Source organism: Oncorhynchus masou, chromosome 33 (genome assembly GCF_036934945.1).
Source record: "Oncorhynchus masou masou isolate Uvic2021 chromosome 33, UVic_Omas_1.1, whole genome shotgun sequence".
NCBI classification, from domain to species: Eukaryota; Metazoa; Chordata; class Actinopteri; order Salmoniformes; family Salmonidae; genus Oncorhynchus; species Oncorhynchus masou.
The window spans coordinates 22,291,602-22,318,838 of NC_088244.1; the positions used below are offsets into that span (position 1 = coordinate 22,291,602).

The window sequence follows — 27,237 nt, forward strand, 5'->3', positions numbered from 1 at the left end:
AATTATAGTGAAGTAAAGGGGTGTGTCTACATCTTACATGACCAGAATAAAACTCCTCATGAAGCTTATGTGAACAAGAAGCCAAATGAAAAGGGTAGCCACGATACAAATCAATGATTTATTTCAAAGGCAAATCTTTTTTTTGTAACCTACTCTTTTCAAACATACTGTAAAGCCACATGTCAGTGAAATTCAACGACAGCGTCATGGTTACTAATGGACGTACCATAAGGGAAAAACAATTTGGTTTCACAAAGCACATAGAAAACGCCAATATTTTTTGCAATGTGGCATTGAGGCACTTTCATTTGTTTTTAACAGGTGCTAAGCAAATCTAGCCTAATGATCCATAAAGTAAGTATAAGTCATCGCAGAGAGATTCAGAATTAGAAAAGCGAGGACACAAATGGCCTAGCATCTGCTACAACTCCCTACCCCAATTAACATGAATAAGCCAAACAATAACAAAGTGAGGTCACAATGGCCGGACCACGATAACATCTGAGGATGGACAGTGGCGTCTGATTGGGTGACAAAGGGCTGGGTCACACTCTTGTAGAAAACCAGGAAGAGGAAAGCACTTTTATAGAGGTACATACAAAAACCCCTTAGGCAGTACAGAGTAGACTACTTCACGTGGTCTGATGGAGTCTGCTTGCTGCATCGGAGCTGTGGAGTGTGCAAGTGTACATATTTTCCTAACCGGTACGAAGTGGTGTTGATCTTTCTGGCACTTGGTCAGTCTGTTAGCCTACATGTGCTCTGGGTGGTTCTGCAAACACTTGATGAACTCTGTGACTGGATGGCCCTGGTAGCAGATCTGGTACACAGCGTTGAATAGTGGGAACCTGGGATGGGAGAGGGAGGGATTGTTGAGTTGTCACAGTCTTTGTCCTTTTGAGAATAACTGCATTGTTTGGACTATTTCTTCATATTTCTCTTTTTATCTGCATTTAACTGAGGTGATAGAGCGAGAGGTTATTGGTAATTAAAATCTGTGTGGTTCAAGCCCTGAATGCTGATTGGCTGACAGCCGTGGTATCTCAGACCATACCACGGGTATGACAGAACATTTATTTTTACTGCTCTAATTACATTGGTAACCAGTTTATAATAGCAATAAGGCACCTCAGAGTTTGTGGTATATGGCCAATATACCACGGCTAAGGGCTGTTCTTAAGCACAACGCAACGTGGAGTGCCTGGATACAGACCTTAACCGTGGTATATTGGCCATATACCACAAACCCTGAGGTGCCTGATTGCTATTATAAACTGGTTACCAATGTAATTAGAGCAGTAAAAATAAATGTGAGCTAAAACACATGAGCTAAACGTTGTCTAACTATTGTGTGTGTTTGGGGGGGTGATATTTAACCATTTTAGAGTGATTATTTTTTTTAAATATGATTTGTCAGTACATTATGTAAATGTTTTGCTGATACAGTTGTTCAGTTAACATCACATGAAATGTATCATCAGTTTCTTCAATGGGTGAAAGAGAGGTTTGATTTCTGTGCCTACTTGTCAAGAAGATTTTTGTTCTTTAGGATGACATGGACTTCAGATGCTGTTGCTGGTCCCTGGAGCTTCTGTCCATTCAGCATCTCTTTCTCCAGCTCTTCAATTGACTGAGCAGAATACAGACATAGTAGTTAAGTCAAGACTACTATTGTGGTATTATACCACTCTCCAAAACAACAATATTGAACTGAAACTCACTCTTTACTAACTTTATCTCTGTCCCCCTTTATTTTCAAACCAAAGAATGACCGTGTTCATCTGCAGTATTTTCCTGCCTTCCAATCCTAAATGCTATAATTCAATCCTTTTTAATTTTTACGTCACCCCTCAAAGCCAATTAGTCAAGTCCCCTCTCTCACCTTCCCCCCTTTAGCGAAGGCTTCTGCCACTTTGCGGTTGCGGCCTCCGTAGCAGGTTGTGATGAGGTCGGCAACGCCGCAGCTCTCCAGGAAGGTGGCAGAGGAGACGGGCCCGGCAGTGCAGAAGATTCGTGCGAAGGCTATCATCTCCATCAGGCCCAGCCGGATCACCGCCGCCTTGGTGTTGTCACCGAAGCCCAGGCCGTCACAGAAGCCCGCCCCCACTGCCACAATGTTCTTAAAGCCACAGAGAAGAGAGCTGTGGTTAATGGCTTCAACACATTAGGACAGTAATTTCTTACCAGCACACTTTCTCTCATCTAAGCCCTCTTCTCACTACTCTTTTATGTTTTCAGTAAGAAGTAGATGCAGGGCAAGGAGAGAGTATACAAGGAAATGATGAATTGAGATTTAGACATCGAGACAACATGACGAGACATTAGGATGAAGCCAAGCAGAATCTCTTAATGGTTGAGTGGGCACCTTCAGTGCTCCACAGATTTCAACCACATCGGACTCCTCCACTACCGTGACCCGGAAGTTACTGGTCTGCATGAGTTCCTTCAGCAAAGCCCCATGTTCTGTATTCTTACATCCTGGGGAGAGAGGGAGAATGAGAAAGACAAATTACCCTTTTCGATCCTAACATCCGTATCTTTCACAACCAGCCCATTCAAATACTTCACCAATCTTGTATTGTCATGCTTAATGCTGGTTTAAGACCACATGGCTTAAATCAGAACAACTTAAGGTCCATGCCAGGGTCCAGACTTATAGGCTGGTCACACGGTAAGGAACAACTTGGCCCGAGACATGCTCATTGTCATGTTTAAAACACACTGAAGAGAAATTACATGCCAGAGTTCACTAATGCTGCATACAATAACAAGTGTACAGAACTACCGTAAAACAAGCCAGCTCACTCTGTAATGTAAACAGCCAGACTTTTACCTACATGCTGACGTGGCAGTCTTGAGCAGAGACATTGTTTTGTTGCAGGTTGATTAAATCTGGCACAGGTTGTCCTTACAAAAACAAGTTTAACCTATTTACTTTTACTACTCCAGTTCAGTTTCTAACAATTAAACTCCTAACATCTATGTTGAATGCCTTTACTAATGTCTACACACACACACTGACAAAATGGACCAACTCTCAAAACTTTATATTAATGCCTTACTTTTCAGGTTGCACTGTGCTGTACAATCTATCCAAACTATTAAGAGACATTTTCAGAAAGGGAAAAAAGACAAGGGACAGCACGCCATTCAAAAGTATGTAAGATGCAATGATAACCCAGCCCACAAAATTCATTTTCACAATGTTCATTTTCTCTCCAAATGTTCCCCTTCACCCAATGAGTCTAACCGATAGTGGTCTCACAGAACTTCTCATCGGCGACCTCGTTGGCGATGTTGGCCCCCATCAGCACACTCATGGTGATGCTCAGCTTCTCCTGGATCACATCAGAGATGAGCTTCAGCCCATCAGGACCTTCATCCACACCCTGGATTAGAACACACAGCACATGAATACTCAGTACACAGAACGCACAATAAAGCAATTCAAGAGAGGTACTGTACATTACTACAGTGGAGCAGTTAACTTCACATTAACACAATCAGAATCTGTCAACATGACTTATTAACTATTGCTAATACTGCACAATTTAAACACTTGCCCCCCAATCCGCCCCTTCCCTAAGACATTGTGCTATAAATTGTGCCTTCCTGTATTATACTTACGCTATTATACTTATGTCTATTCTATTCTACTGAGCCATTTACTCATATTCTTATATTTTATTTTTTGTTATTGTTGTTGCATTGTCGAGAAGAATCCTTCAAGTAAGCATTTCGTTGGACAGTGCATACCATGTGTATACTGTACATACGACTAATAAAACGTAACTACTGCTTTAAAATTGTTAGGGGAGTGTTTCTCGGACACAGATTAACCCTGCGTTCATAACCAAGTGGGAAGGTGGTATTTACCATATATACGACTGGGAAAAATCCACTTGAATGACCCTCCAACTGGTAATTACAAGTAGGAAACTCGTCTATCATCCCTGTACTCTGACTTCTTCTACATGCTGACCTTCACCTACTATTGGAATTCTCTCGATAACAGCATTTTTGTTAATTAAATCCAACAACAAGACATGATTTATACAAAGCAATATATTAATATTTTATGGTTGACACAGCTTGTTGGCCATTTGCCAATGGGCGTTTCTAAACGAGTTCAAAGCACGTGAATGCATCTAACTGGTATTTACGACTTCACAACTGCTCATTTCTACCTTCCCACTTGGTTATGAATGCAGCATAAAGCCTAACCCTGGACAAAGAAGTGTTTTCATTGGAGATTCTCCATTTAGGTTGCTTTTTAGTCCATACAAGAGGCTGAAGGATTCAATGATTGACAGAACATGATAATGGGGGTCAGATAGTTTCTTCCAAGTATCAAGCTAAGGACAGAGTAGGACAATGTTTCTCAAGGATTGAGAAAATTAACAAGCACCGATTTCACAAGTTCTCAAGTGCTAGTTTAAATTACAATGGTCCCTAAAGGAGCACCAAACCCAGCCAATCCGGTCCCTTATGTAAAAAAAGGTTGAGAAATACACACAGCCCATTCACAGTGAGAAGAGCATGGGTATTAGGATAGATTTACATTAGTAAAGTATATGTAGTGAGCTCTATATATAGTATATATAGTATATAGACAAATATAGTATATAGACAAACAAAATAAGGATAGCAATTCAAATTCTACAGGAGCTTCTCATCTAAGCCATATTGCACATAGTATTGCACAATTTATTAACGAAATGATTCACAAATGTGCAGATATTTTAAGAGGGGTTGGGTTAGATGCGGAAGACACATTTGGTGTGGGAGAGCCCATGTCTTTACACTGTACCACTCAGAGGGTGTTATGTGGTACAGTGTAAAGAGATATTTGAAACTAGATCTGTCTCTTTAGATTACACAAGTATCTCTTCTGGACCTAGTTTGTGTTGTCAAAGTTTAGTGTAGAGAGGCCCTTAGCCAAACCTTGATGAGTGACATTCCTAGTGCATCGCTCTTTATCTTCCCCTTCATGGTGTCACAGACTCTGCCGATGAACTGGTGGGGGATCACAAACACTAGGATGTCTGCTTCCTTGGCAGCGTCCACCAACTCAGCAACAGCCAACTGGGAGAGAGACAGAAGAGGGGACAGTCAGGGCACTGGCCTTAGCCTGTGTGTCCCATGTAGTCCTTGCACATTGTAAACTTAATCCGTTCTCACCTCTAAAGAGTGTGTGCAGCAAAGCACAAAGCTAAATCAAAGGTATAAAAATGTGGCTTCCTGCCAAAAACAATTGAATGAGAAAGTTTAATTTTACAATTGTGTTATATAATGCAGTGACTGGTTGGTCTGTGCTAAATCAGTCAAGTCAGAATGACCCATCCTACAAAAGCCAGGTGGCAGGGATTCACAAAACTATCATGGTGGGGATTGTAGTGAGAGGTACAGAGAGCTGCAAGGACAGCTGCAGTTGCAACACATAATATCTGAGCCAGGGCTGACCCTTTACACACATGGACCAGCAGCAGGCCTCTGGCCCTATTCCCCACAGTAGTTTATTACTCATCACATTAGGACCTCCTAGTTGTGTCAGAACAAACAGCCACAAACAGGCACAAAAGAAAAGTAGAATTACAACACATAGTGGCGTTTAATGTGTTTCTCACCACATTGGGGGGTAGCTTGTGTCCAGGCAAGTACTTGACATTCTCATGGTCGGTGTTAATGATGTCTGTCAGCTTGCGACCATCCACCATCTCTTCAAAAACCCACATGGTCACGGTGTTGTCAAACTTGGAGTTCTGCGCAGCATTGGAACCCACTATTTTGGCAATAGCAGAGCCCCTGTATAGTAGAGAAATTGCAATATAATCATGCCTTTAAGTTTGTCGTCCATGATTTAATTCTATACCTAGACAAGGGTAATCTCATTATTCTATTTTGTCTGCGATTTTCAGAAAGAACAACTGAACTGTGCACATGCACCCTAGATTGAACAATGCAAATGCCTGAAATACTTTTTGGAAAAGAGCCCAGAGCACAAACAACTTAATCCTATTGCAAATTTGCAATTTGCAAGATTTACATTTGGATGAGTTATCAACTAACGTTTTTACTTTTACTCCACGGACCCCTGCTGAACCATCACGACTGGTCTGCCGACGTATCCGCATGAGGGGGCTACAATAGACTTCTTCCGTCGCAAAGTCCCTCTAAGGCCCTTCTTCTAGCCTGCGAGCCCCGGGCCGCTAGCTGTATGAATTGCTGTGTCTCCAGCCCGTCCAGCTACTCATTGGACCCTATGATCACTCGGCTACGCATGCCTCTCCCTAATGTCAATATGCCTTCTCCATTGCTGTTTTGGTAAGTGATTATTGTTTTGTTTCACTGTAGAGCCTCCAGCCCTGCTCAATATGCCTCAGATAACCCTCTGGTCCCACCTCCCACACATGCAGTGACCTCTCTTGGTTTAATTGGTGTCTCTAGAGACAATACCTCTCTCATCGTCACTCAATGCCTAGGTTTACCTCCACTGTATTCACATCCTACCATGCTTTTGTCTGTACATTATGCATTGAATCTATTCTTCCGCGCCCAGAAACCTGCTCCTTTTACTTTGTTCCGTACGTACTAGACGACCAGTTCTTATAGCCTTTAGCCGTACCCTTATCCTACTCCTCCTCTGTTCCTCTGGTGATGTAGAGGTTAATCCAGGCCCTGCAGTGCCTAGCTCCACTCCCATTCCCCAGGCGCTCTCATTTGTTGACTTCTGTAACCATAAAAGCCTTGGTTTCATGCATATTAACATTAGAAGCCTCCTCCCTAAGTTTGTTTAATTCACTGCTTTAGCACACTCTTCCAACCTGGATGTCCTAGCCATGTCTGAATCCTGGTTTAGGAAGGCCACCAAAAACCCTGAAATGTCCATCCCTAACTACAGTGAGGGAAAAAAGTATTTGATCCCCTGCTGATTTTGTACGTTTGCCCACTGACAAAGAAATGATCAGTCTATAATTGTAATGGTAGGTTTATTTGAACAGTGAGAGACAGAATAACAACAAAAGAATCCAGAAAAACACATGTCAAAAATGTTATAAATTGATTTGCATTTTAATGAGGGAAATAAGTATTTGACCCCTCTGCAAAACATGACTTAGTACTTGGTGGCAAAACCCTTGTTGGCAATCACAGTTTCTTTTAGTTGGCCACCAGGTTTGCACACATGGGATTTTGTCCCACTCCTCTTTGCAGATCTTCTCCAAGTCATTAAGGTTTCGAGGCTGACGTTTGGCAACTCGAACCTTCAGCTCCCTCCACAGATTTTCTATGGGATTAAGGTCTGGAGACTGGCTAGGCCACTCCAGGACCTTAATGTGCTTCTTCTTGAACCACTCCTTTGTTGCCTTGGCCGTGTGTTTTGGGTCATTTTCATACTGGAATACCCATCCAGGACCCATTTTCAATGCCCTGGCTGAGGGAAGGAGGTTCTCACTTAGCAGAAAAACACCCCCAAAGCATAATGTTTCCACCTCCATGTTTGACGGTGGGGATTGTGTTCTTGGGGTCATGGGCAGCATTCCTCCTTCTTCAAACACGGAGAGTTGAGTTGATGCCAAAGAGCTCCATTTTGGTCTCATCTGACCACAACACTTTCACCCAGTTGTCCTCTGAATCATTCAGATGTTCATTGGCAAACTTCAGACGGGCATGCATATGTGCTTTGTTGAGCAGGGGGACCTTGCGGGTGCTGCAGGATTTCAGTCCTTCACGGCGTAGTGTGTTACCAATTGTTTTCTTGGTGACTATGGTCCCAGCTGCCTTGAGATCATTGACAAGATCCTCCTGTGTAGTTCTGGGCTGATTCCTCACCGTTCTCATGATCATTGCAACTCCACGAGGTGAGATCTTGCATGGAGCCCCAGGCCGAGGGAGATTGACAGTTCTTTTGTGTTTCTTCCATTTACAAATAATCGCACCAACTGTTGTCACCTTCTCACCAAGCTGCTTGGCGATGGTCTTGTAGCCCATTCCAGCCTTGTGTAGGTCTACAATCTTGTCCCAGACATCCTTGGAGAGCTCTTTGGTCTTGGCCATGGAGGAGAGTTTGGAATCTGATTGATTGCTTCTGTGGACAGGTGTCTTTTATACAGGTAACAAACTGAGATTAGGAGCACTCCCTTTAAGTGTGCTCCTAATCTCAGCTCGTTACCTGTATACAAGGCACCTGGGAGCCAGAAATCTTTCTGATTGAGAGGGGGTCAAATACTTATTTCCCTCATTAAAATGCAAATCAATTTATAACATTTTTGACATGCGTTTTTCTGGATTGTTGTTGTTATTCTGTCTCTCACTGTTCAAATAAACCTACCATTAAAATGATAGACTGATCATTTCTTTGTCAGTGGGCAAATGTACAAAATCAGCAGGGGATCAAATCGTTTTTTCCCTCACTGTATAATATTTTCTGACAAGATAGAACTGCCAAAGGGGGCAGATTTGCAAACTACTGCCGAGATAGCCTGCAGAGTTCTGTCTTACTATCCAGGTCTGTGCCCAAACAATTTGAGCTTCTACTTTTACAAATCCACCTTTCCAGAAACAAGTCTCTCACCGTTGCCGCTTGCTATAGACCACCTTCTGCCCCCAGCTGTGCCCTGGACACCATATGTGAATTGATTGCCCCCCATCTATCTTTAGAGCTCGTGCTGTTAGGTGACCTAACCTGGGACATGTTTAACACCCTGGCCATCCTACAATCTAAGCTTGATGTCCTAAATCTCACACAAATTATCAATGAACCTACCAGGTACAACTCCAAATCCATAAACACAAAAAATCAAAATCTGGACCCCTACAAATCAGCAGGGCTAGACAATCTGAACCCTCTCTTTCCAAAATGATCAGCCGAAATTGTTGCAACCCCTATTACTAGACTGTTCAACCTGTCTTTCGTATCATCCGAGATCGCCAAAGATTGGAAAGCTGCCGCGGTCATCCCCCTCTTCAAAGGGGGAGACACTCAACAGCCTTGGTTTCTCAAATGACCCCTCGCCTGGTCCACCAACTACTTCTCTGATAGAGTTCAGTGTGTCAAATCGGAGGGCCTGTTGTCCGGACCTCTGGCAGTCTCTGGGGCTGCCACAATTCTAGGGGCAGACTCTTTTCTCTGTGTACATCAATGATGTCGCTCTTGCTGCTGGTGATTCTCATATCCACCTCTACGCAGACAACACCATTCTGTATACTTTTGGCCCTTCTTTGGACACTGTGTTAACTAACCTCCAGACGAGCTTCAATGCCATACAACTCCAAATGCCTCCAACTGCTCTTAAATGCAAGTAAAACTAAATGCATGCTCTTCAACTGATCGCTGCCCGCACCTGCCCGCCCATCCAGCATCACTACTCTGGACGGTTCTGACTTAGAATATGTGGAAAACTACAAATAACTAGGTGTCTGGTTAGACTGTAAAATCTCCTTCCAGACTCACATTAAACACATTCAATCCAAAATTAAATCTAGAATCGGCTTCCTATTTCGCAACAAATCCTCCTTCACTCATGCTGCCAAACATACCCTCGTAAAACTGACTATCCTGCCAATCCTTGACTTCGGCGATGTCCTTTACAAAATAGCCTCCAACACTTTACTCAGCAAATTGGATACAGTCTATCACAGTGCCATCTGTTTTGTCACCAAAGCCCCATATACTACCCACCACTGCGACCTGTATGCTCTCATTGGCTGACCCTCGCTTCATATTCGTCGCCAAACTCACTTGCTCCAGGTCATCTATAAGTCTTTGCTAGGTAAAGCCCTGCCTTATCTCAGCTCACTGGTCACCATAGCAGCACCCACCCATAGCACACGCTCCAGCAGGTATATTTCCCTGGTCACCCCCAAAGCCAATTTCTCGATTGACTGCCTTTCCTTCCAGTTCCCTGCTGCCATTGACTGGAAGGAACTGCAAAAATCACTGAAGCTGGAGACTCATATCTCCCTCACTAACTTTAAGCACCAGCTGTCAGAGCAGCTCACAGATCATTGCACCTGTACATAGCCCATCTGTAAATAGCCCATCCAACTACCTCATCCACATACTGTATTTATTAATTTATTGTGCTCCTTTGCACCCCAGTATCTCTACTTGCACATTCATCTTCTGCACATCTATCACTCCAGTGTTTAATTGATAATTACCTTGCCACTATGGCCTATTTTATTGCCTTTACCTCCCTTATCTTACCTAATTTGCACACACTGTATATATACTTTTTTTCTCCTGTATTATTGACTGTATGTTTGTTTAGTCCATGTGTAACTCTGTGTTGTTGTATATGTCGAACTGCTTTGTTTTATCATGGCCAGATCGCAGTTGTAAATGAGAACTTGTTCTCAACTAGCCTACCTGGTTAAATAAAGGTGAAATAAGAAAATAAAAAATAATTTTGGCTATTTAAGACCTGCATATCAGCTACCCATCAGGAGTTAGTTGGAGCCTATTTGCAATGACAATCAATGTGTTTACACAGCGGGAAATGCAGTATTTTCTTCTTCGCTATGGTCAGCTCGTCAAAAATGGACGTATAGGCCTACAATTGAAATCACTGAGGACAATTTAGCATATGGAGTGAAACCTCCGGACAGCAGCTTACCAACTAATGCCCCATTCATACGGCAGGGTAGCCTAGTAGTTAGAGCGTTGGACTAGTAACCGGAAGGTTGCAAGTTCAAACTCCCGAGCTGACAAGGTACAAATCTGTTGTTCTGCCCCTGAACAGGCAATTAACCCATTGAAAATAAGAATTTGGTCTTAACTGACTTGCCTAGTTAAATAAAGGTAAAATAAATATTACAACTGAGCAGTCTTTTGTGTTCCACCGGATGTAATTCATTTCCACACATGGGGACCGTGGACAACAATGTCGTATCACAGTTGCCCCCTGCGGGTTAATTTTTTCCCAAACTTTGCATTGTCTTTAGTGCAGCCAGATTCCGTTAATAGAACAGGAAGTAACCAAACCACAGAACAAGATGAAAATATGTGGTTTTCGGTGATTGTATAGCTAGTAAGTTGTAAACACTTACCATTCCTAAAAGTGAGTACTATTTTAATCGTAATATTAAATAATACACATTGGCTGTTAAATGGAAGGAGATATGACTGTCGTCTTCCGTTTTTGTTTATTGTGATGATAATTATGTTTGTTTTTGAGGATAAGTATTAGGTGGTCGGTAGCTACAGTATCTTCAACCTAGACTTGCTTTTAGCTTGCTAACTAGCTAGCTGCTCTGTAAGCTAGCTTGACTTGCTAGAAAGTTTGAGAAAAAAATCAACTAAACAAAACAAGTTTTATTATCACCTGAAACAATATTGCGAATGAAAAGGTCATATTTTGCAATCTCCCAAAATAAATGCGATCTCTGACAAAAGACTATGGCTCTCCTCCATCTTGTCTTGCGTTGTGAAACCCTATGAAGGTCTGTCAGTGTATGACAAAACAAGAGGAAAAATGCCCAATGCACTACCAAATTAATTGAACCTTGTGCAGCCATTCTACCATAACAACTCTCAACAGAAGTTGAAAGCGGTCCGTATTGACCCTGTTCTGGGTCCGGATCCGGATCGCAGTCTGCCAGTTGAGTATGGCTGCCCTATGCTCTCCATCCAGTAGCGGAACGAGATTACATGAAGATGACGTACGGTGTAATAAAATATATGTCACGATGTACTGTAAACAAGGCATACTGCCTCGATCAGACCGACAGCATCGTTGCATTTTGGTACACTGGAAGCACATACATTTCTAATAGAACGCTGTTTTTGCCTTGCAGCATTGCATTGTAGATGCAGTTGCAGTGCATAACTGTGGTCTGTGTGGTGCATACGTTGGATATATCAAACATATGCATCAAACTGTATGTATAGACTTGTCAGAAATAGCAGCATAAGGTGAATGTTGAACTTTGGTTGCACACATATCCAGTAAAAATGTTGGGTTACATAATGGAAAAAGTTTGACGGTAGAATTTATGATGCTGTCGGTCTGATCCAGGTACAAGCACGGCAGACACCGACATTTTTTGGAGGTCTTTTTTTGGTCCTCTCTAGACCGGCCTTGATTTTAACATCCAAGGATGTAGATTTTTGGTCCAGATCGGACAAAATCTGAAACAATCATAGATGTCTATGTTTGGTTCAGATTTGTTCTGTTCTGGACCGGCCCTGATTTTGCCCAAACATAGACTTCTATACCCAAATGTGTACTTGTTTGGCGGTTGAGCTCATTAGAATAATAACCAGCATGCTTTGTAAGCTTGTTTTTACATGTACATTTTGGTAATTCAGAAGACACTTTTATCTTATAAGGTAGATAAGCAACAACATACCACAGTCATAGCAAGAAAACAATATTTATGTAACCAAATCTTTTTCTAGTTGAAGTGGTCTATTGGATTATTCTGTAGATTGGACACTTTGAACATTTTTTCTACAAGTTTTAAAGCTTTTTGGGAGCTTTTTGTTGCACCCTCGACAACTACTGTGATTATTATTATTTGACCATGATGGTCATCTATGAACGTTTGAACATCGTGCCATGTTCTGTTATAATCTCCACCCGGCACAGCCAGAAGAGGACTGGCCACCCTCATAGCCTGGTTCCTCTCTAGGTTTCTTCCTAGGTTTTGGCCTTTCTAGGGAGTTTTTCCTAGTCACCGTGCTTCTACACCTGCATTGCTTGTTGTTTGGGGTTTTAGACTGGGTTTCTGTACAGCACTTTGAGATATCAGCTGATGTAAGAAGAGCTATATAAATAGATTTGATTTGATATTATATGTTGCAATGTTCAGTTGGCTCCTCTTTCCTATAATAAATACTAAATCATTATAAATATGAAATAATTATTTTGATACATCTTAATGCTTACTTAATTGAGAATGTATGTGCGGTTGAAATTTGGCCATAGAATCAATCACACAAAACATTGTATTTTCAATGTCTGTAAATAACGTATTTTCAACTTTCATTCAGAACCGAAAATGAACCTGAAATCAACGTCAGTAAAATACGTATTTTCAACGTGCGGAAAATACATATTTTCAATATCCCGGAAAAAAACGTATTTTCAACGATCATTCAGAACCGAAAATGAACCGGATTTCAAACGTCTGGAAAAAACAAAAAAATATTCCGAAAATACATATATTAAACGTCCGGAAAATACGTCTTTTCACCTTTCATTCAGACCCTAAAATGGACAGAACTTCAACGCCTGTAAAATACTTTGACGTCTTTTCAACGTAATTTTTGCTTATCGGAATCATTTCGTTCCATATTGTCCATTTTATTCTGAACTGTTCTGTTTTAAGGGTATGGTGTTTGTTGTTAACATATTCACATCCAAGCCCATATTTATTTGATAGCCATATATGTGGGCTATTTGATCGGAGATACAGTACATGCATGATGTAGGCCTATAACAAAGGTTATGTCTCATAACATTGTAATAAATACAGTATGGTCTCCAGTCTGTAGTCTAAAGCAAAATCACATGGGCTACTACGCTTTCTGCTATGATTGACTATATGCTGCGTCTCTCTAGCAACAGCACCCGGTACACCCACACACAAACACAAAGTATTCGATATAAATACGTTTTCTTACCAATTGCCAGAGCCAATAATGCAGACTTTCTTGGGAGTTGACATTGAGAAGACCCTTGTCGACTGACAAAAATGGCACACTGTTACAAACCGGGCTGCAGTGTGTACTGGATATTCACAGGGGTACTTTGTATGTAAAGGCAGTGCACAGCGGGGTTGGTAAATCTTGTTCTTATTTCATTGGTTAGTCTGAGGGGAGACAGTCCCACCCACTGCTTTCAGCCAAGTCCTATGAAACTTTTGGCCGCTGAATAACTCGGCCAAATGTTCCATGTGGGCACATTTTTATTGAGGTCATTCTGAAAATTAAAAATCATTCTTTATGTTTTCAAAAAGAAAAACAGGTGCAAACATCCCAATCTCTTCATTATTCTCAATGAGAAACGATCAAATCCAAGCTGAGACTTGCAACCTTGGATGACTGGATATATGTACCTTGGATAAAATACACCCTTTGTTAACATATTAGTTTAGCAGGGCTTGCACACACAACATTCCAAGGATCTAAATTCAAATACATCTATTTTGCTGTCCTCAGATGGCAATGGGTGTTGTTCATTGTCTCAATGTGAATTTCAGAGACCATTATCTCATATCCAACACTAACTGGCAGAAGGAGACTCTTGTGTGAGACTATTGAATTATTGAAACAATAGGGGACCTTGTTTGGGTTGGTGACTGGTCACAAGGGAACATAGACATTCCAATGAAATAATAGATTCAGCAGTTTAGACTCAGACTCAGACTCCCTTTACCCCATGTTGTAAACAAATATTTTGGTATTGTATGTATGTGTTTCTTTGGTTTCTCTGTAGTACAGGAAAGGTATAGCTGGCATGGATATGAAAGAGTAAGAAGTTTGGGCCATCTTGAAAAAAATAAAATAAAGTCCATCTTCAGATCTTGTCAAAAATGAAGCCAGATTCCACTGAATTGAAATTTCATTATACTTTATTGTTGCTTTTTAGATAAATAAAACATCCGAAAACATGTAAACTGGTAGGCATAGTATTTATAGAAAAACAAAAGTAAGATCACATACACATGGCTACATTAATTACATCAAGAACATTAGGCAAGACTATGCAACCACCATCAGAACATTATCCATAGTCCTTCCTTGCAGTATTTTATTTACATGTTCATGGTACTGTTGTGCTTGAGAATAACACTACACAGTTACACACTGTCACACAACTCCCCCTTTCCTATGATAAATACATCTAGCATGGCTAAATGAGGCATGAGTGATAAGAGATCGTTTCAGTAAGTGCTCCTAACTACCTCCAATGGTTCCTACCCAAATATATTGTAGTAACAGTGGTCCAATTGTTTAACTTTTGGGAGTCAGGCCATATTTCCATTGTCAAAACAGTGGATCGACATCTCTCGTCATCTAGTTCTATCTCATCTACTCATTTGGCTGTAAAACTTTCACACTTCTTACGTAAGAAAATACAAATGTTGACTTCTCTGTTTGATTACTTAGAAAATGGTGAACAATCTTTTCAATTGAATAATTACTTTTTTTCACTCTATAATACAAGATGAAAAATCAACTTCAGTGAATTATGTCAAATTGGCCAATTGGACAGAAGCAGTAAATTACAAAAGGGGCCAATTTCGGGACTGCAATTCATTAACTTGAGAAAGTGTACTCTTGAAGTATTACACACACACACATACACTCAAAACACACACACACTCAAAAAGGGCATGCACATAAACACAACCATACAAAAAAACAGACCAAAATTGTAGCACAGACAAACATGCCAATATACTGCGAGGACATTTCCCACCATCACACACCCAAAGCCAAAATCTCTTAGTCCTGCTTGCTATATCTAAATGTAGCCCAAGTAAAATTACATTCTTAGAACACAATAGAATAACTATTTGAATTTGTACGTGGATTAACATTGCCACTTTCATGACATTGCAGTCATTATGATCCAGCAGGCTATATGTGGCTTGCACTACTCTTGCACCCGTGTGACTTCAGTGCTATTGAATTGTTACATATTACCCATTATCAAGCTTTATACTCTGACATCAGTCCACTTTTGAATCAAATTGAAATGCTCCATTTTCTTACTCCCTTGTGTTCTGATTGGCTCAGCAGGTGACGTCCTCTGGGTTGCTCCTCCCTGTGTGATGAGGTAGAATATTGGCAGAGTATGGAGGTGGTGCATGAGTATTGTCATGGAGAGACTGGGGTGAATATTGTGAAATGGATAGTTAGTGACAAAAAAAGTGGGAGTATAACACAAGAAAAGACAAGTTAAACCCAAACTCCTGAAAGACAACCAGTGAGAAAGCAGAGATTGAACAGACAACATACAGTCAGGCATATAAAAGTGTATCCTTCTGCAGATCTGCTTCATATATTAAATGCACAACATATTATAAAGCCCCCTTTTGAATCCAAGTGCCACATTACCCACTGGGAGCGGTGTAAAGTACGAAAGCAAAAATACTTTAAAGTACTACTTAAGTAGTTTTCTGAGGTATCGGTACTTTAAGTTACTGTTATAATATTTGACAATTTTTCTTTTACTTCACAACATTCCTAAAAAAATGAATGTACTTTTTACTCCATACATTTTCCCTGATACCCAAATGGGACAGGAAAATGGTCCAATTCACACGCTTATCTAGAGAACAGCACTGGTTATCATAACGCCTCTTATCTGGACTCGCTAAACACAAATGCATCGTTTGTAAATCATGTCTGAGTATAGGAGTGTGCCCGTGGCTATCCATAAATAAAAAAATACACGGAAATTGTGCCGTGTGGTTTGGAATTTTAATCATTTTTACTTTTAAAACTTAAATATATTTTAGCAATTACATTTACTTTTGATACTTAAATATATTTAAAACCAAATACCTTTAAACTTTTACTCAAGTATGACAATTTAGTACTTTTTCAACAACCGCCTACTGTGCAAATCACGAAATTTCAACATGGATTATGGGGTAATATTTGGTTGAGATGTTGATTCATGAGATTACATACTATATTCATCCACTCAAAAAGACAGACAGAAGTTTATTGAATTTCCCATGTGTCACAATGCTCTCAACCATCTAAAAGTCAAACCAAATTCCAATGGAAAAAACAATGTCTGAATGTTGTTTTAGTTGTCATCCAAATGTCTATCACTGCTCTTTCAACCATGTTTATTTATACAACCGATTATTTATACAACGGATTAATGTGTTATCACTTTGCTTCATCGAAGAGCAGAACCAAATGACTTGGATTGTGGTTAAGATTACATTAAACGTACAATACCAGTCAAAAGTTTGGACACACCTACTTATTGAGGGTTTTTCTTAATTTTTACTATTTTCTACATTTTAGAATAAGAGTGAAGACATCAAAACTATGAAATAACACATATGGAATCATGTAGTAACCAAAAAAGTGTTAAACAAATCAAAATATATTTATATTTGAGATTCTTCAAAGTAGCCACCCTTTGCCTTGATGAATTCTCTCAACCAGCTTCATGAGATATTCACCTGGAATGCTTTTCAATTAACTTCTTTGGGACTGGGGGGCAGTATTGAGTAACTTGGATGAATAAGGTGCCCAGAGTAAACTGCCTGCTCCTCAAGCCCAGTTGCTAATATATGCATATTATTAGTATATTTGGATAGAAGACACTCTGTTTCTAAGTTTCTAAAACTGTTTGAATGATGTCTGTGAGTAGAGCAGAACTCATATGGCAGGCAAAAACCTGAGAAAAAAATCCAACCAGGAAGTGGGAAATCTGAGGTTTGTAGTTTTTCAAGTCATTGCCTATCAAATATACAGTGTCTATGTGGTCATATTGCACTTCCTGAGGCTTCCACTAGATGTCACCAGTCTTTAGAACCTTGTTTGATGCTTCTACTGTGAAGGAGGGGGGAATGGGAGCTGAATGAGTCAGAGGTCTGCCAGAGTGGCATGAGCTGATCACGCACGCTCACGGGAGAGGTAGCTGCGTTCCATTGCATTTCTACAGACAAAGGAATTCTCCGGTTGGAACATTATTGAAGATTTATGTTGAAAACATCATAAAGACACTTCGTTTGACATGTTTCTACGAACTGTAATATGACTTTTCGTCTGGACTTGTCCACGCGTCGTGAGTTTGGATTGCGTACTGAACGCGCCAAAAAAAAGGAGGTATTTGGACATAAATTCTGGACTTTATCAAACATTTATTGTGGAACTGGGATTCCTGGGAGTGAATTCTGATGAAGATCACCAAAGTTAAGTGAATATTTATAATGCTATTTCTGACTTTGTTGACTCCACAACATGGCGGATATCTGTATGGCTTGTTTTGTTGTCTGAGCGCTGTACTCAGATTATTGCATGGTGTGCTTTTTCGGTAAAGCTTTTTTTAAATCTGACACAGCGGTTGCATTAAGGAGAAGTGGATCTAAAATTCCATGCATAACACTTGTATCTTTTAGCAATGTTTATTATGAGTATTTCTGTAAATTGATGTGGATCTTTGCAAAATCACCAGATGTTTTGGAACTACTGAACGTAACGCGCCAATGTAAACTGAGACCTTTTCAAACAAATGTGTAACATGAAGTCCTATGAGTGTCATCTGGTGAAGATCATCAAAGGTTAATGATTCATTTTATCTCTATTTCTGCTTTTTGTGACTCCTCTCTTTGGCTCGAAAAATGGCTGTGTTTTTCTCTGACTAGGTACTGACCTAACATAATCGTTTGTTGTACTTTCGTCGTAAAGCCTTTTTGAAATCAGACACTGTGGCTGGATTTACAACAAGTTTATTTTTAAAATGGTGTGAAATACTTGTATGTTTGAGGAATTTTAATTATGGGATTTCTGTTGTTTTGAATTTGGCGCCCTGCACTTTCACTGGCTGTTGTTGAGGTGGGACGCTATCATCCCCAATAGAGGTTAACAGTTGTGCCTGGTTAAAAACATATTTGTGGAATTTCTTTCCTTCTAAATGGTTTTGAGTTGTGTTGTGACATGGTAGGTGTGGTATACAGAAGATAGCCCTATTTGGTAAAAGACCAAGTCCATATTATGACAAGAAAAACTCAAATAAGCAAAGAGGAATGACAGTCCATCATTACTTTAAGACATGGTCAGTCAATCCGGAAAATGTCAAAAACTTTGAAAGTTTCTTCAAGTGCAGTCGCAAAAACCATCAAGTGCTCTGATGAAACTGGCACTCATGAGGACCGCCACAGGAAAGGAAGACCCAGAGTTACCTCTGTTGCAGAGGATAATTTCATTAGAGTTAACTGCACCTCAGATTGCAGCCCAAATAAATGCGTCACAGAGTTCAAGTAACAGACACATCTCAACATCAACTGTTCAGAGGAGACAGCATGAATCAGGCCATCATGGTTGAATTGCTGCAAAGAAACCACTACTAAAGGACACCAATAATAAGAAGATTATGGCTTGTGCTAAGAAACCCGAGCAATGGACATTAAACCGGTGGAAATCTGTCCTGTGGTCTGATGAGTCCAAATTTGAGATTTTTGGGTCCAACCACTGTGTCTTTGTGAGACGCAGAGTAGGTGAACAGATGGTCTCTGCATGAGTGGTTCTCACTGTGAAGTATGGAGGTGTGATGGTGTGGGGGTGCTTTGCTGGTGACACTGTCTGTGATTTATTTAAAATTCAAGACACACTTAACCAGCATGGCTACCACAGCATTCTGCAGTGATACGCCATTCCAACAGGTTTGCGCTTAGTGGGACTATAATTTGTTTTTTCAACAGGACAATGACCCAAAAACACACCTTCAGGCTGTGCGAGGACTATTTGACCAAGAAGGAGAGTGATGAGTGCTACATCCGATGACTTGGTCTCCACAATCACCTGACCTCAACCCAATTGAGATGGTTTGGAATGAGTTGGACCGCAGAGTGAAGGAAAAGCAGCCAATGTGGGAACTCCTTCAAGACTGTTGGAAAAGCATTCCAGGTGACTACCTCATGAAGCTGGTTGAGAGAATGCCAAGCTATCATCAAGGCAAAGGGTGGCTACTTTAAAGAATCTCAAATATTAAATATATTTAGATTTGTTTAACACTTTTTTGGTTACTAAATTATTCCATATGTGTTATTTCATCGTTTTGATGTCTTCACTATTATTCTACAATGTGGAAAATAGTGAAAGTAAAGACAAATCCTTGAATGAGTAGTTGTGTCCAAACTTTTGACTGGTACTGTACATGGTGCAAGTGATCAATGAGCCCAAATTTGAGCACAGAATTTGAGAGAAATAAGCTTTTTGTACGTATGGGACATTTCTGGGATCTTTTATTTCTGCACATAAAACATGGGACCAACACTTTAGTTAGTTTATATTTTTGTTCAGTGTAAATACACTTTAAATCAAGTTAGATTTGATTTAGTCTTATTCTTTAATTTAGATTTTAGGTTGAGATTGAGATTTGAATCCAACACATCAATCAGTAATTTGTAGACAAAATAGAATTAAAGCCAGACTGAGTCAGTGGCACAGATGGAACTATCTAAGCAGATGATAGAGAACATCTTCAAATGTTGATATTTGATTGCATTGTCAACCAAACACAATTCACATCACTAAATATCCTTCAATTTGAGATCAACCAGAGCTTGAAACTCTAGGCCTATTGTATTATCTATTTTTAGTTGCATTCTGGGTTGAATTGAAACAATAGATGTTGATAACTGAAATGTTTTAAAGGCCTAAATAGCATCATTGATGAAATATGAGTGATGAATTATGGTCACATTTCATTTGCTCTGTTAAACCTACTCTTTGGAATGACTTTGATATGAACAGTGAATCTACTTCATTTTTAAGTGGGGGATCTCTCAACGATCATTCTAACAATCGCACATTGGTAATATTGAGTGACAAATATCATAGCTAAGCAGGGCTGGGCTTGGTTAAAAACCTGGATGGGATACCAAAAGGTAGCTGTAGATGGATCAATTCTCCTAGTAGGAGGTGCTGTCCAGCCTGTAGTTTTCTTTTTTGGTAGTGGAAATAACGCTGAAGATCTGATATTGTTTTAAAGGTACAAACTCAACATATTTTAAACAAAGTTTGTCTATGTTGAAATTTGGTTACCATGACAAATTACGTTGAAACAACATTGGTTCGACGATCATTGAATTGATTGTCTTTTATTCTGGTGAGTGTGAGGCAAAACTAGATATATCCCCCCCACACACACATCCATGAAACTCATCAGGTACAGATGTAGGATCTTAATAATGCAGGCTATTTAAAACTTGTAGTAGATTTGAGGTTTTCAATTTACACTTTGAAATATCAGACTTGACTTTCCTCTACAAAAAGGTCCATTAATTATAATCGCCATAATAATTCACATTTCCTGTGCTGCAGGATTATTTTTCTGCTATAGCAAACGGACTCAAATTAAGATCCTACATCTGCACGTTAATTTAGAACACATTTTATTTTACACAAAAAACCTGGCTTCATACACATGAAATCCTTCATTGAGATGTTTCGACATGAAGGAATATGGCTGCTTCATTCTGAGAGCTGCAAATGTTTAGTGAAAGTTACTGACGTGACATTTCACATCTTCCAGGCTCAGAACAGCTCCCTGGTCGTTGTTGTTGCTGTGCTTGTGTTTCTTCTCTGAGCATCGACAGAGCTTGTACTTTATCACCTGTGATGAAACACAGATGCACACGACAAAGGTCAGTGAAGCTGTCGATTTGAGACAAGGGCTGGTAAGAGAAAAGGTGGACATTTCGGAGTGTGTCTGCCTCTTCGACAGTTATTTGTAAAAAGCATAAATGTTTAATTCTGCTTTTCCAAGAGATTACGATAATGAGTGAGACAGAAAGCATAATGGAAAATACTAGAGAGAATGAAAAGATGACCTCATAGATGTAGTCAAACAGCTCCAGAATAGTAAGGAGACTGGCTCCAATGAAAAGACCCATCTGACCACCAATATCACCTGGGAAGAACGGACAAGGACAAGATTATCAAAGATAATAAACTTTTCCAAAATATACACTTTTCCAACAAAGTATCCCTAAAAATAAAATTAATTGTTTTTTAAAAATCAGTGAAATACCTAAAAGTCCTGCTACTTCATAGGCTTTCTTCTGTTCGATCGTCTCATAGTTTAGAGCCTCAAAGAAGATGTCCAGAACCAGGATATTATCACTGTTCCAGAAAAATACCATATTCAACATCTAAACAGCAAACAGTTTACGTAATCTTCTGATAGAGAACATCTTTACTTAGTTGCACTAAATATGTGTATTGGAAATGGAACTGGAGGGTGAGAGATTCAAGGGCCAAAGACCCAATCAAATTTCTTTGCCATTACATTTCTTACTATGTACTCCATACTCGCTGTAAAGTTTTTATCTGGTGTTTGAAACATTAGACTCACGCTATGTACTGCTCTGACTTGTTGTATTTCTTGGCCAGATACTTGGCAGAGGCCTTGCTGGGGATCTTGACGAAGGACAGCTCCTTGCTGTATCTGGTCATGTTGCACGGCGTCTCACACACACAAAAATCATTGTCTTTCTCCACCAGGAAGTCTGGGAGCAAAGAGTAATACTGCAGCATTAACACTTCTTCTCTTTTTAGTCAATGTAAGTGATGTAGAGATGAAAATATAGTTGCTATGGACTACGAAACAGCAGTCTGGATCTATTGCTTACCAAGAGCTGGATCAGCACACTCTTTGTACAGCTCAGGGGTGCAGTATGGGGCATCTCCTGTATATAAAGAGTTGTTAATCAATGAATCTAAGTTGAACTTGAAAACTTAAATAGCCCAGACTAGGTAAACGGCTGGGTGGTAGAGTTCACTTACCAGGCATGTGCACCATGCGGCAGTTACAGTTCTCCACCAGGTAGCGCGTCTCACAGTCGATACGGCAGGCGGTGATGCTGTACGTTTCAAAGAATTCTGAGTCCATCCATGTCACCTTACAGTCCCCCCAGGGTGGGGGCAAATATATCAGCTGGAATAGACACACATGACAACTGTTACACATACAGTATGAGCTACAGTACAACTACAATTGAATAGGTGTACTACAACAGTCACACAGGTTGTGCTTTACAGTAGCATTTGTACATGTATTACTATTTTGTTTAAATAAAGTTGTGCAAATAAATATAATGTCCCGACCCGTTGTTCCTGGCAGGAGACAAAGGTCTGGAACCCAGGTGCCACTCCGAAGCCCAGCTGGTCGATGAAGGGTGGCTCCTCCTGATTGTGGATCTGAACTTTGATCCCAGCTTCAAATGAGGTCTCATCTGTGGAGAGGGGAACAGTGCACCATCCATGCATATGGCTTATTTAACTAGTGAACCCACTGGCTCCAGCAGACAGATACAGAGGTCTGTTGGATAGAGCAACACACATGTGAGCTGTATTTAGTATTTTAGTATTTTATTAGGATCCCCATTAGATGTTGCGAAGACAGCCACTACTCTTCCTGGGGTCCAAATAGGAACAAAACAACACATCACAACAAAACAATAGTCTACATCAGGGATCATCAACTAGATTAAACTGTGGACCAATTGATTCTGGAGAGGATGGTCGGGGGCCCGGAACATAATTGCAAATAATTTGTAGACTGCAAATTGATCACAAGAAGCCCAAACAGATATAATGCTTGACTAAAACATAATAATTTCAAACCTTGCTTACATTTGTATACGATCACGTGTCTCACTATTATGCATGGGAATAATTGGGAACAGATTTCTTAAATTAAAATCACTTGGAGCTGATTTCCTGGGTTTTTTAAAGTCTTTTATGTCCAACACTGAAATTTCCACACAATAAAAAAACTTTTTTTTTTTCCTTTTGCTCAGATAACTTGGGGGGCCAAATAAAACCACTCCGTGTCAAATTAAAATCCAGTTGGGGAACCCTGGTCTAAATCATTACAAATGTACGTTTTTTTCTTTTTTTCTTTTCTTTTATACAATACTACAATATTCCAATGAGTGGGTGTGTGTAGGATGAGTGCCAGAGTGTGTGTGTGTGAATGTGCATGCGTCAGTGTGTGTCTCTTCACAGTCGTGAGGTGTTGTTTTATCTGTGTTTTAAATCTGATTTTACTGCTAGCTTGGGTTACCTGATGTGGAAAAGAGTTCCATGTAGTCTTTGCTCTATGTAGTACTGTGTGTCACAGGCCTTAGGGACTGTGAAGAGACCCCTGGCGGCATGTCTTGTGGGATATGTATGGGTTTCTGAGCTGTGAGTTAGGTGTTTGAACAGACATTTCAGTGCTTTCAACACGTCAATACCTCTCACAAAGACAAGTAGTGATGAAGTCAATCTCTCTATTTTGAGCCAGGAGAGATTGATGCGCATGTTCTTGATATTAACCCTCCGTGTACATTTAAGGGCCAGTCTTTCTGTGTCAATTGTAATTTTCCTAAGTCCTTCTTTGCAGCACTTGACCATATAACTTGGCAGTAATCTAGGTGTGATTAAAACTAGGGCCTGTAGGACTTGTTTGTTTGACTGTGATGTCAAGAAAGCAGAGCTTTATCATGGACAGACCTCTCCCCATCTTAGCAACCATTGGATCAATATGTTTTGACCATGTCAGTGTACAATCCCGGGTTACACCAAGCAGTTTAGTCTCCACAACTTGCTAATTTTCCACATTATTCATTACAAGATTTAGATTAGGTTCAGGGTTTAGTAATTGATTTGTCTCAAATACAATGTTTTAAGGTTTTTAAATATTTTGGACTAGCTTATTGCTAGCCACCCATTCTAAAACTGAATGCAGATCTTTGTTAAGGTTTGCAGTGATCTCACTTGCTGTGGTAGCTGACGTGTATAATGTTGAGTCATCAGTGTACATAGACACACAGGCTTTAATTAATGCTAGTGGTAGGTCATTAGTAAAAATAGAAATGGCCAAGGCAGCTGCTTTGAGGTATACCACACTCTACCTGGTTGACGTTAGAGAGGCTTCGATTAAAGAAAACCCTCTGTGTTGTGTTTGATAGGTAGCTCTCAATCCATGATATTGCAGAGGATGTAAAGCCATAGCACATACGTTTTTTCAGCAGCAGATTATGATTGCTGTGTAATGAACACACACAAGCACCCACACTTACACACACACCCACACACACACACACACACACACACACACACACGCACACGCACACGCACACGCACACGCACACACACACACACACACATACACACACTTTTGTCCTCACCTGTCTCTCCCCACACAGGGAGGTACTCATCTTGCTGAATGTCCAGCATGAGCTCCAGACCGTTCCCCATCCCTCCCTTGGTAGTTATGAGAGGGGTGCGGCCCTCGCCTCCTGCGTTGAATGTGTAACACTTCCCATAGCGAGTGAACACCTGAGGAGAAAGATGAGAAATATGAAAGGGATGAGATAGCCAGACAAGATGTCCTGGAACCGTCCCTCACAATAGCAGAGCCATATTCATTCAGATGTATGGCTCTGCTCAATAGTTTCTATAAATCCAGTTTTGTTCCTTACTGTAACTTGCCACTGGGGGTCAGTGTTAGTCCACATTAGACACCACATTACCAGGGGTGATGAGGGTATTCCCCTGGGTTTGGGGTTACCTAATCATCTGATCTATGGATTTCACATAACTGGGCAGGGGTGCATCCATGGGTGGGCCTGGGAAGACATAGACCCACCAACTGGGGAGCAAGGCCCAGCCAATCAAAATGAGTTTTCCCCGACAAAACGGCTTTATTACAGACAGAAATACTCCTCAGCACCCCCCTCCCCCCACCCACTCCTCAGCCGACCCCGCAGGTGAAGAAGCCGGATGTGGAGGTCCTGGGCTAACATGGTTACATGTGGTCTGTGGTTTTGAGGCCGGTTGGACGCACTGCCAAGTTCTCTAAAACAACTTTGGAGGCAGCTTATGGTAATGAACACCAAATTCTCTGGCAACAGTACTGGCGAACATTCCTGCCGTCAGCATGCCAATTCCACGCTCCCTCAAAATTTGAGACATCTGTGACATTGTGTTGTGTGACAAAACTGCACATTTTAAAGTGGCCTTTTATTGTCCCCAGCACAAGGTGCACCTGTGTAATGATCATGCTGTTTAATCAGCTTCTTCATATACCACACCTGTCAGGTGGATGGATTATCTTGGCAAAGGAGAAATGCTCACTAACAGGGATGCAAACACATTTTGAGAGAAATACGTTTGGTGCATAATGGGACATTTCTGTGATTTTCTATTTCAGCTCATGAAACACGGGACCAACACTTTACATGTTGCGTTTAAATTTTTGTTCAGTGTATAAACAACAGCATGGAACTATGCTCATGTCTACTGTAAGTCATAAGTAATTTGTAATTATGACACTGTCTGTATTAACTATAAAGTAACTTGTGCTGTTCTGAAGCTGGGAGCGGGCCATTGCTCAGCGTATGCAGCAACATGACACATCTGTGAATAGAGAGAGGGCTGACAAACACAATGATTTTTGACTGAGTTTGGACAGTGCTGTTAAACAGCTCAGCCTTGCCATCTATCATCACACACACACACACGTTTGTTCTACTATCCTTGTGGGGACCAAACAATTGATTCCCATTCAAAATTCTATTTTCCCTAATCGTGAACCTAAACCGAACTCCTTACCCTAAACCTAATTGTAACTCTAATCCTCCCCACTTGTCAGATCTTTCCTTGTTTTACTATCCTTGTGAGGAATTCTGGTCCACATGATAGAAAAACCAAACACATGCATGCAAAAAGCACGCACGCACGCACGCACGCACGCACGCACACACACACACACACACACACACACACACACACACACACACACACACACACACACACACACACACACACACACACTGGCTGATAATTACAGGATCAATGTTCAGCTTTCTCTGTCGTGAGGGACTGCTACACAGCTATAGGCTTGTAGAGTGACTGGAAATCACTGTGGGGTAAATTCATTACTGATGTTTTCAGACACACTGAATGGAGTATGTGAGTATTCTGGAGGATGTTTTTGTCATCATTGCATAGTAGACAAGAAAATAGGTTTCTAATCTCAACCAATGTTAGAGTAAAAAGACTGTACTACCTCACACTCTACTTCCATATTTTCTATGCCTTCTGTAACATGCTTCTACTCTGCTTCAACCCTGCATCAACTCTGCTTCTACCCATCCACCCATCTCTTACTCACACATGTCCCTACTTCCTTTACACTCTCTTTATACATCATCAACACTACCCCACTCCTTCGTCCTTCATGCTACCCCCCCTCCCTCCCTCCCTTCATCCACTCCGCTGAACTTTGACTGGCATCGTTATAGACTTGTCTACTCTGCAGAGTCTAATGGCATATGGGGAAGTTACTTAACCATATGTTAGTTCTATGTTAGCCTTTACATCTAACCTCAATGAGTGCATGTTCTTTCTGAACACATGAATGAATCACTGTGTAAGGTCAGAGTGCCAGATGCTCTTTATGAATAAATGAATCAATGAATGAGTGTGTGATGTCAACTAGGGCCTGTTCCTTATGAATACATTAATGAATGAACATGTCTTTT

General features: G+C 40.6%; 2 protein-coding genes across 4 annotated transcripts in view; both read right to left on the reverse strand.

Annotated features, from left to right (window-relative positions):
• Positions 1-104: 104 nt before the first annotated feature.
• On the reverse strand, positions 105-13,762 carry LOC135528023 (glycerol-3-phosphate dehydrogenase [NAD(+)], cytoplasmic-like). Of its 2 annotated transcripts, XM_064956781.1 has the most exons (9): positions 13,628-13,762; positions 5,628-5,805; positions 4,945-5,085; positions 3,251-3,389; positions 3,063-3,098; positions 2,366-2,478; positions 1,883-2,119; positions 1,524-1,630; positions 105-848 (listed from the first exon to the last, which is right to left on the reverse strand). In XM_064956781.1, exons 1-9 carry the CDS (start codon positions 13,669-13,671, stop codon positions 752-754), a joined length of 1,092 nt encoding a protein of 363 aa, XP_064812853.1. In that variant the 5' UTR covers positions 13,672-13,762; the 3' UTR covers positions 105-751. The 2 variants fall into 2 exon arrangements, with proteins under 2 accessions (XP_064812853.1, XP_064812854.1); XM_064956782.1 differs by lacking the exon at positions 3,063-3,098.
• Positions 13,763-14,559: 797 nt separating this feature from the next.
• LOC135528024 (acid-sensing ion channel 1-like) overlaps positions 14,560-27,237 on the reverse strand; it is a 92,311-nt gene continuing 79,633 nt past the window's right edge. For both annotated transcript variants that reach the window (XM_064956783.1, XM_064956784.1), the window contains exons 3-11: positions 24,880-25,030; positions 22,811-22,938; positions 22,490-22,640; positions 22,336-22,392; positions 22,059-22,212; positions 21,735-21,826; positions 21,535-21,614; positions 21,216-21,317; positions 14,560-15,840 (exon numbers count right to left, since the gene is read on the reverse strand). In XM_064956783.1, the coding sequence (XP_064812855.1) occupies positions 15,745-15,840; positions 21,216-21,317; positions 21,535-21,614; positions 21,735-21,826; positions 22,059-22,212; positions 22,336-22,392; positions 22,490-22,640; positions 22,811-22,938; positions 24,880-25,030 (1,011 nt within the window). In that variant the 3' untranslated portion in view covers positions 14,560-15,744. The remainder of the gene's footprint in view (positions 15,841-21,215; positions 21,318-21,534; positions 21,615-21,734; positions 21,827-22,058; positions 22,213-22,335; positions 22,393-22,489; positions 22,641-22,810; positions 22,939-24,879; positions 25,031-27,237) is intronic.

Coding starts and splice junctions, on each gene's coding strand:
- LOC135528023 (XM_064956781.1), bottom strand. CDS start 13,671: ATGTCAACTCCCAAGAAAGTCTGCATTATTGGCTCTGGCAATTG. Junction 2,120..2,365: donor AAATCTGTGGAGCACTGAAG/GTGCCCACTCAA, acceptor TGTGGCTTTAAG/AACATTGTGGCAGTGGGGGC. Junction 849..1,523: donor AACAAAAATCTTCTTGACAA/GTAGGCACAGAA, acceptor CTCCCATCCCAG/GTTCCCACTATTCAACGCTG.